General features: G+C 36.1%; 1 protein-coding gene across 1 annotated transcript; it reads left to right on the top strand.

Moving 5' to 3' along the window:
- The first annotated feature begins 628 nt into the window (after positions 1-628).
- Positions 629-949, top strand: LOC119809250 (60S ribosomal protein L29-like). Its single transcript, XM_038322108.1, has one exon. The coding sequence runs from the start codon at positions 629-631 to the stop codon at positions 947-949; it is 321 nt and encodes a 106-aa protein (XP_038178036.1).
- Positions 950-10180: the final 9231 nt, after the last annotated feature.

A 10180-nucleotide genomic window follows, 5' to 3' on the forward strand; every position in this document is an offset into this window, starting at 1 on the left:
TAATATGATTTCAAAAACCATAAAAGGTGTTAGTGAAAGTTTCTGCATTAGGCAAGAAAAGAAAGGAACTTTATATAAGAACTTACTAAGTACCAAACTGACTGGCTGCTTTGCATTCAGTATGACACTGCTCATTCATGTTCCTGTGCAGATGACAATGGCATACCTCTGTTGCATAAAGAAATCTGACATTCATACTACAAACTTAAGCCTCCTACTAAATCCTTGTAGTTAAACCATGTTGCTATTGATTGATGGAGAAAAAATTTAAGTTCACTTTTTAAACTACAAAGCCTTAGCTACTCATGTAAAAATATAAGAGAAAGAAAGGCACTCCATGCCTTTATGATTATGATATTGATATATATGATTATGATATGAATATGATATATTATGATCTCATTTTTCATTTGAAGCATGAAAATCACAATTTCCTAAGTAAAACAAGAAACACTGTCTTTGGGTCGCAGTCGCTTCCGGAGCTGCCGGTCACCGTCCAGCCATGGCCAAGTCCAAGACCCACACCACACACAACCAGTCCCTGAAATGGCACAGAAATGGCATCAAGAAACCCCGGTCACAAAGATACGAATCTCTCAAGGGAGTCGACCCCAAGTTCCTAGGGAACATGTGCTTTGCCAAGAAGCACAAGAAGAAAGGCCTGAAGAAGATGCAGGCAAGTAACGCAAAGGCCATGAGTGCACGTGCGGAGGCCATCAAGGCCCTGGTGAAGCCCCAGGTGGTGAAGCCCAAGGTGGCAAAGGGCCCTAGCAGCAAACTTACCCGTCTCACATTCATCGCTCACCCCAAGCTTGGGAAGCAGATTAGAAGCTACATGGACAGGGGTCGTAGGTTCCAAAAAACAAAGCCTAAAGTTCAAGCCAAGGCAGAGGCCTCAGCTGCAGCTCAGGCTCCCAAAGGTGCCCAGGCCCCTGTGAAGGCCCCATAAAAAAAAGATCTCAGTCTGCCAATGTGAAGACAGATGGACTGGTGTGAACACCTACACCGTGTTTTCAGGTGATCAGGGCGTTATGCTGTTTTTACAAATAAACTTGAGGAAAGATATGTTAAAAAAAAGAAACACACACACACAGACATTAGTCGATAATGTCTGTTATACAGCAAAGATTGTCTATGTAAATAAAACTAGTTTTATGACCAATTGATATTTTTAATCATTTATTTACTTGCTAGTTTCTTATTACAAAATATATTCCCGATGAAGAGTGACCTGGCACTCAAAAAAAAAAAAAAAAAAAAAAAAAAAAAAAAAAAAAAAAAAAAGAATGACTTTGTGTTTATATATCACCTGTGCTTCTACAACCACATCATCTATAATAGTAATTTCTGTGTTGAGGGTATTTGACAGACATATTATATAATATGAGAGGCATCAGAAAGAATGAATGTAAAACATTTCATATATATGAATAAAAACAAAAAATATAATATTGCAGATTAAAATGTAACTTGAAGTATAAAAATAGATATAGGAAGCACAAATATGAATGAATTACTTTAATAATAAAAGTCATTTTCATCCATTAAACATATATTCATACTGTAATTGGTAGATGGCATATATGAAAAATAATCTAAGAATTTAGAGCATACAGCCAGTCTTGTCTTTGCTATCAATGATTGTTGTTGACTACTAAGAAAGTAGGCATGCGAGTTGATAAAAAAAAAAAAAAAAAAACACTGTGTTGTTACCAAACTATGTCTCACCAATGTGGACAGGTAATTCATACAGTGAATCATGTATTACTGCATAAACTGGCTTGACAATGCTTTTCTTTGAAGAATAAAGTATTGGGATGCTTCATTTTCTCTAAGTTTAATATTAGCTTGAGTGACTTAATACAGTCTTTGACTTTGTTCATCTCTCTCCAATATATTTCTTGTAGTCTAGTTGAATGCAAACTGTGGTTAATGAAGTGTTAGGAATTGGTAGAGGCAAACACTGAGTGTTTATTTGGATTACATTCTGAATGAGTGTGCATCTTGACTGGAATTTAGGGAAGGAACTTAAAACAGGAAGCCTGACAGAAACTGAAGTAGAGACCATGGAGGAACACTATATACTGTCTCGTTCCCTCATGGCATACTCAGTTTGCTTTTTTATACATTACAGGACCACTTGCCCAGTGGTGGCACCACACACAGAGGACTGGGTCCTCCACATCAACCATTCGACAAGAAAAACCTCTATAAACTTGATAACAGCCCAATCTGATGAAGCCATTCTCTCAGTTAAGGTTTTTCTTCTCAAATGACTCGATCTTAAATCCTAATTAACATGGCCAGTAAGAGCACACATAAAAGTCTTGACTTCATAAAGACTACATGCTATTAGGGCAAAGAAAATGTCCACAATAGGTTAAATAAAATGATTGCTGATTGTGGTGTGTACAATAAAAAGAACATATGAGAGACTCATTTTCTACACCTTTGTCATGCATTACTACAAATTAGTGGCTTAACAAAACACCGTCTTTGTATATAACATAGGAAATTCCCATCTCTTGTCGATTCCTTTCTTCTAAATGTTTCTGAGAGTCACTTTGACCTGTGTTTATGTTCACAGCTACTGTATAACTTGTTTTCTCCTGTTCTACTTTATAATGACCTTGATTATCACACTGAGCATTCAAGATATTTTCTTTTTCAGGCCACTCACTGCCAGCAGTATGGCACCTTCCATGATTGTAATGCTGTACAACTTGGGGGCCTAACAACTGACCAACTGGCCATTTTCACTAAATAGATGAAGCTATATATTCACCGAATCAATTTCAGCTAGAAGACAAATATCCCAGTTCCTCTTATTAAGAGAAGGGAATATCACAACTAGTTGTTTAAAAAATAACTATATAAACAATGTGATGATCCAATCAACATTTTGATGCACACATCTTTTTCCAAAAGACTGATGTTATGGCTAGAGGATATATTGCTTTTGTAAAATATTTCCTAGTATTCAAGGAACATGGACATCAAAATTTTTCTCATATGTCTGTGGTGGCAATTCTTGTCCTTCTCCACCATATGCCCTATTCCCTACTTCTGTGTGTAATAGAGTTTATTGTTAATTCATACTCATATTATGGTTAGTGTTAATTCATACTCACATCAGGGACTCAGTTATTTAATCATGATTTACTCTAGTGCATAAATAATTATTTTTCTAAATTGGAGAATCTAGAGAAGTTGATAAATGCCATTTTATCTTTAGACTACTGGTTATCAGGGTAACTTCAGAGTTGGACTAACCTGAAGTTTAAAGGTTATTTTTTTATTGTTACAAATAAGCTTCACTTCTACTTTCAAATCATATATACATAAATGATCTTTTCTCTCATGTATTGTTTCTTAGACACAAAAATCATTTATGTATATATGATTTGAAAGTAGAAGTGAAGCTGTCTGGGAAACAAAGAGGACTAACACCGGTACCAGGAAAGGGACGGTAGGGGATTTGACATAGTGATAAGCCCAACAATGTCTACAGTGTCAAAAATATTAAAGAAAAGCTGTGAGTCTATGTAGTCAGCTTACAAACTCTTAGACCTGGTTTTAGGGCCTTGTCTAAAGATAGTCTTGGAATGGTAAGTTTTATAATATATAATATGACTGTATATGAATGGTAAGATAGTATTATTACATTTTTCATAGAAAAACATTTGGTGGTAAATGTTTTTCAAATAGTAGACATTTCATGGTACTTGGTACTACCCCATCATGCTTTTGTTTGTTGATTTCTAGGAAATGAATATATATATATATATATATATATATATATATATATATATATATATTCTGTATATGTATGCATGGATATATATATATATATATATATATATATATATATGTTTGTATGTATCAGCTAGAATGAAAAATATTAAAAGGGGTTACCTTTAGGGAAAATTCATGTCTGTTTGACAAAAACCTGTTGGCTCTGAAAAACTCTGAACTCCTCAGGCAGTTTCTTCACAGAGGTTTTAGGTTCATTATCTCAACAATGAGTAGACCTCATACAGAGGACAATAGGGCTTCCCAGCTCAGGTGACCTGTCTCTAGGAGTGTCTCTCCTTGGTTGCTAAAGTCAGAGTGCCATAGGTGAAGCTGTTGGGCAATTGTGAGGATATATATACACAAGTCATGGGAGTGTGCATGGCTGTGTACACAAGGCAGGGGAGTATGCATGGATCTGTATGTATGGCAGGGGAGTGTGACCATATAGAGTTCATGGAGAAGATTTTCCATATTCTCTGATAAATCTGTAGAACTCGTTATTCCCCTGTTTTCTCTCTCCTCTCTAATGATTTAGATTTACATTAGAAAGATTTATATTATGAATCTCTGCAGTTCTGTTCATAGCTATGTTTACAAATGTCAAGATTTTCTTAAGTAGAGAATTTCATGCATGAATTTACTGTATTCTCATCCTTTACAGCCCTATTCAAAGTGTAGTGTGAATAATAAAAATCCAGAGTCACAGATTGAGGTTCATCCCAAAAACCAGGAAAAAAGGCAGCCAAGCCACTAGAGATGTTTTACCTCTGACAAGGCTGGGTACCCACAGGCTAAGCAGACTAACCCTCTCTTTTCTCTCATTTTATATTCCCTCCAGTGATGTAATTTAGGCACTGAACTAAGATTAAAGGTGTGAACCACCACCACCTCGATTTGTTTCTGTGTTGATCTTGTGTAACACAGGATGGCCTTGAACTCACAGAGATTCCACCTGCCTCTGTCTCCCAAATCCTGGGATTAAAGGTATGTACCACCACTGTCTGACCTTTAGTGGCTTAGATTTGCCCTTCTGATATTTAGACAAGCTTTATTTATTAAAAAATCATAATATTTTCCCTTTTTGTCTAAAATAAAAAAATAAAAAAGGCTATAACTCATATAAGAAAAACTTTATACAGTAGTACAATGACTATATGCAATATATACAGGCAATAAGTATATCAACAATGTGTAGTCCTTTTGCATTTGACAAATTCAGAGAAAATACTCCATATCTATCCTATTTTGGTGAGTTCAAAGTCTTGTACCTAATTTACTTTCTATCATAATTTGCTTCCTGCGTCAGGTAAACAAGGAAAGCTATAACTATTACTATCTAATCTTCAACTCCCTCAAAGACCCAAGAAGGAATTAATATTAACTGAGTAAGTGGGAAGTGTGAGCAAGGACTTCTAAAAATGTGAGTATTGATAAAAACAACTGGCTGCCTGAAGAGGCACCCAAAGTTTCTCTATAACATTGGGGCATCTATATTCAGCTGACTGGTCAAGCATATCTGACAGACTTTTCTGTGGAGCAGAATATACTGAAGGCCTCCTTGTCTTAACAATGTTTTGCAGTCACTTTATTGTGTGTCCAGCTTATACAATTAAGACAGCATACTGTCAACAGTTGAGACATGGAGATTTTTCTTGCTTATTGATTTACTTTTGCCACAAAGAAAGTAAATTCCATGTGGAGTTTCTATAAAACTCATTTTTGTCTCTGTCAGGAGAAGACATGCCTCATTGTCATAAAAAAGCCTATGTGATTAAGACAACTTAAATGCCATATTTTGTAGATCTCTAAAGTTTTTGAAGATTATATGTCTATCTAAAATATATCTTTGTTAGATCATGAAAACATACCTAATGTTACCTACAAACAAATTATAAAAGGTGACTAATTACTAACCTACATTTCCTTATAGTTGGTAATAATAACTTTCAATAGGTGGTAATAATAACTTTCAATGATTAGAAATTTGCATTACATTGTTAGATGAGTTATATAGGTGCACTAACTTGAACAAGAATAGATATGTATGAACAGTATATTCTAACACAATTAGTCTCAATATACAACATTTGTATACAATAAACAAAACTCCAATCCAATGTAAAAGATTTAAAACTGGCAGTTGTTTTAAAAATATATTCAATAATCTCTTTTTATATTATTCATATCTATATCCTCCCCTTTTCCTTTTTAGAGTAGAGTCAATAATCTATCCTTTTATCATATCATATCTATATTCCCATTTTTCTTTTCAAAACAAGATCCTTCAATCTAATTTCCTTTGTTTAGCTTTTTTGTAACTATTACCAATAATAACTTCTAACTAATCCCATAAACAATGACAAATATCCATAATCCATTGAATAACCAAACACCCCCCCACCAAGTGGGAATGTGGGTATCATATTCTTAAATTTACTTCCTGTTGTTTGAGGGTGAGGGTATCTCTAGGGGGTCCTGAAAAGAAAAATTTAGGCTAATTGTCAAGACCTGGCAGAGGTAGCTGTATCATTTTTTGTCCATTCTATGTGTAATGGGAAACTGTGGGGCTTGTTGCAAGTCCTGGCTAGAATAGACTATTAGGCTGTATCGTCTCAATTAGCAAAGTTGAAATTACTCTGAGCAGTTTGTAGTCCAAAGCTGATCCTTTGTTGATGTTTTTCAGCTTAGTCGTGTTATCGTAATTCTGGAGGAGTCATCATTGTGTGGCCCTATCTTCCTTATGGAAATTTCAAATGTCACTGTTAGGAGTGTTCATGGTTCACGGCTGAAAACTGATAGAGACTCAAACATGAAATCATGTACAGGAAGGTAGATGAAACCTTTTTTCTAGAATTAGTTAGTACTCTATATTACCATGACAAAATTTATATATATATATATACTCTATTTGACCATGACAAAATGTTTTATATATGTGTATGTATGTATGTATGTACATACATATACATACAGATTGATCTTATAAATCTTATACCTTAAAAAAAACTTTCAAAGAGACAATATAAAACCAAAGGCTTATGAGATTGGTAGCAATAAAATAGTCCTTAATTTTTTTCCCTTCTGTCTGATATCAGGTTGCTTTTCTGAACTGAGACAAAGATTTTGAATTTCACTATAATAAGCATGCTTGGGTTTACAGAATGAGAAAGCCACACTCCAATTTGAAAGCCAGCTTTAATCTTTAATTGGACTGGGACTACAAAAATATGCAAAAAAATGCATTTTATGTCTGTAGAGAACAGCAGAAACAAACATTTGGGAAGATTTATAAAATTTTCTCTGTTGGAAATGTAATATACTAATAGGCCAATTACTCCTTTTCTTGAGTTTTTTTCTGGATGATTTGTTCTTTTTATTCAGATGTCTCATTTGTCCAGTAGTCTTCAGATTCCTTTGCTGGATACCTTTATTCTTGCCCCAACCCTAATTTTGGGGAGATTCTCTTTTGGCATGTTATATCTCATCAAATGAAAAACATTTGTGTTGGGGTACACACAGGTGTGAGCTCATTCCACCTTGTCAGAGAGTTTGAATTTATTTTTTGAATTTATTTTTCTCCCAACAACAAGTATGATTCTGATGTAGGCAGTGGTTAATTAGTATTTTGAGTGTTTAAGTAGATCTCTTCCTCCTGGACCAAGAGTCAGAGAATGCAGGTCTATTCCTTGTGTCATGATAATGATGTCCATTGCCTCCTCCCTTCTCTTTTGGAGTGAAGTATATAAGCATGTGGAAGAATAAATACTGTCTTGTGTTTCAGCCTCTTATTTCCCCTATATCTCTGTTCATTTGGCCTAATTATTCTCATCCTCACACTCCTACCAAGGAATGGACAAGTTTTGTCAAAGCTGGTTTTCGACATATGACACAACAATGTGGGGCTTATCGATGTTAATCCAATGTGGCACTTTTGACATATGACATCACAACATTGGGCTGAGGTTACGCCATAGAGGTTTGGCTATCAGTGTAAAAGGTAACATGAAGGACCTGCAAAGTGAATTTTATACCTCAGGTGTTAGGTGAGAATTGAGCACTCAATAAAGGTCAATAATGGAAAATAAATGATAATAAAGTAACAAAGGCTGAAAATTATACTGGGAGTAAAATTTGTATATATTTGTAAATATGGGGCAAAAATAGTATTCAATAATCTGATTAGTTACTTAGATATATTTTTATAGCAAGAGGAACAAAAAGGGATGGAGCAGAAACAAATGCAGAAATATGTAGAGTTTATAGATAATGTAAACACCTGGGTTGTCACTGAGATTGTAGCTGCCCATGGACATGTTATAGCCATCAGAGCCAGGTCTGCTCTGAGCCACAGAGCCAGTGAGCAGGGCAGAGAATCCTGTAGTGGTTGATCTATAACTTTTAGTGGAGGAAGAGGATGCAGGAATTCTCCCAATTTTGTGATTAAATTAGGGGTAGCAGAAATGTCCTAGCTAAGGGGTGGCAGTTCACATGTATGGGCTCTTGCTGGCACATTTGAAATGTGAAGTTTGCAAGCTGTTGCTGCCACTGCTAATCTACAGCAAGTATACTGAGGCCTTTGGGAGCTGCAGCTGCATATGCAGCCATCCTTTGGTCCATGAAGGACCTATGAGCTGCCAAGAGCATGTGGTCCAGGTTCAGCTGCGAGTCAAGCTCCCAGTCCCCAGTGTGACTGCTGAGCTTGGAGAAGTAACCTCAAGGAACTTCTGCTCCATACTCAGCCAAGTGTCTATTGAAGTACAAGTGCACCTTGAGCCAGGTGTCAGCTAGGGCAACTGGCCGCTTGTATTCTTAAAGGGGAATAAATGATTTTAATTTTGCTGGACAGCTCATGGAAGTTGCCAAACAAATTAGGAATGATACCCTCAGTTTATGTTGTAAAGAGCCCTATCCTGTGGGGTTGAAGGAGTATTTGTGCTTTTTTCATGGGAAAGTTTGTTGCGATAACTGCATGTGAAACAGAGGTATGCCAGCCTAGGTGACATCACTGGCATTGATGACCCAAAGAAGTGTCTAAGTGAGGTTTCTGAACCCATGTTTCTGGCTAATGCAGCAGACTGAGAAGGCAAGAAATGTCATAGTAATGATAGGTGATTCCTAGCTTCTTGGTGACCTACTCCACAAATATCCAGACCTTAGTGAGTTCTGTTCACTTTGGAGTCATTCCAGGAACATTGATTAAATATCTGACAGTTTATCTATACTATACCTTGAGACACGATTTGTTCTACCAGTATGGTATTCAGCCTGCTGTTGAAATAAAGGACATGAAAACTGAGACCTAAGAAAATTTCCCCTCTGGGGCAAAAAGACTTATTAAGGCAATGGAAAACGATTATAGAGGTGGGTACTGACTGAAGCCCCTCTTCAGAGATGAGGAGGACCTAAGTGTTTTGGCTGCAGCTTAGAGACTGGGACAGTTAAGGAGAAGCAACAAAGCAAATGGATTCTCTCTCATCACAGACACATTTTCTTATCTTTTGATTAGAATGGATTTAAGAGAATTGTGATTTGACAAGTTGTGTGTTTATGTTAGAATTATGATATTGACCTGTTAATGTATGCAGTTCACTATGAAAATGCTACTGATTAGAAAAAAAGTTAGAACTTGTCTGAGAGAATTTTGAGACTGCAACATGTTCTTAGATTTGATATGTTTAAAAGAATAAATTTGAAATTTGTTTGTTAAAACTGGTAAAGATATCCTAGACCAATTTAAAACGACAATCCTCCCTCTGATCATATATTGTAGTCAAAGGAGTATATGTGTCACAAAGCATTATCTGCTTGCATATGATTAACTTTCTTGACAGAAAATTAGCTCAAAGGTGCATGCATTCTCCCTTAATCCTTTTTTTCACAGAGACTGGTAATGAGATCCTGGTAAATTCATTTCTGCCTAGGCAATCTAAGATAGGACATCCATGACAGAGGGTATGTACCAATGACAGGTAAATCTGGAAAATGGAAAAATGACTCTCAAGACAAGCACGGTCATCTGTTTGATAGCAGAAGCAGAGGCATTATTAATATAATAAAAAGGGAAGAAGTGTCAGGGCACAAACAAATATGAGCATTGTCCACCTTGTCTGAAGGCCAAAGAGTTTGAGCTTATTTTTCTCTCGACAATGGGTGTGGCTACAAACAAGAATTCTGTTTTAGGCAGTGGGAAGTAAGTATTTTGAGTGTTGAATTATATCTCTTCCTCCTGGCCCAAGGGTGGGAGAGCTCAAGTCTACTCCTGTGCCAAGCTAATAAAGTCTGTGGCCTCTGGATCCCCTTTTGGAGTGAAGTCTGTAAGTGTGAGGAAGAACATAAGGGGTAGATTTAGTATTCATTGAATGTTCCTCCCAATACTGTCCTGTGT

Source organism: Arvicola amphibius, chromosome 3, assembly GCF_903992535.2.
Source record: "Arvicola amphibius chromosome 3, mArvAmp1.2, whole genome shotgun sequence".
In the NCBI taxonomy this organism is placed as follows: Eukaryota; Metazoa; Chordata; class Mammalia; order Rodentia; family Cricetidae; genus Arvicola; species Arvicola amphibius.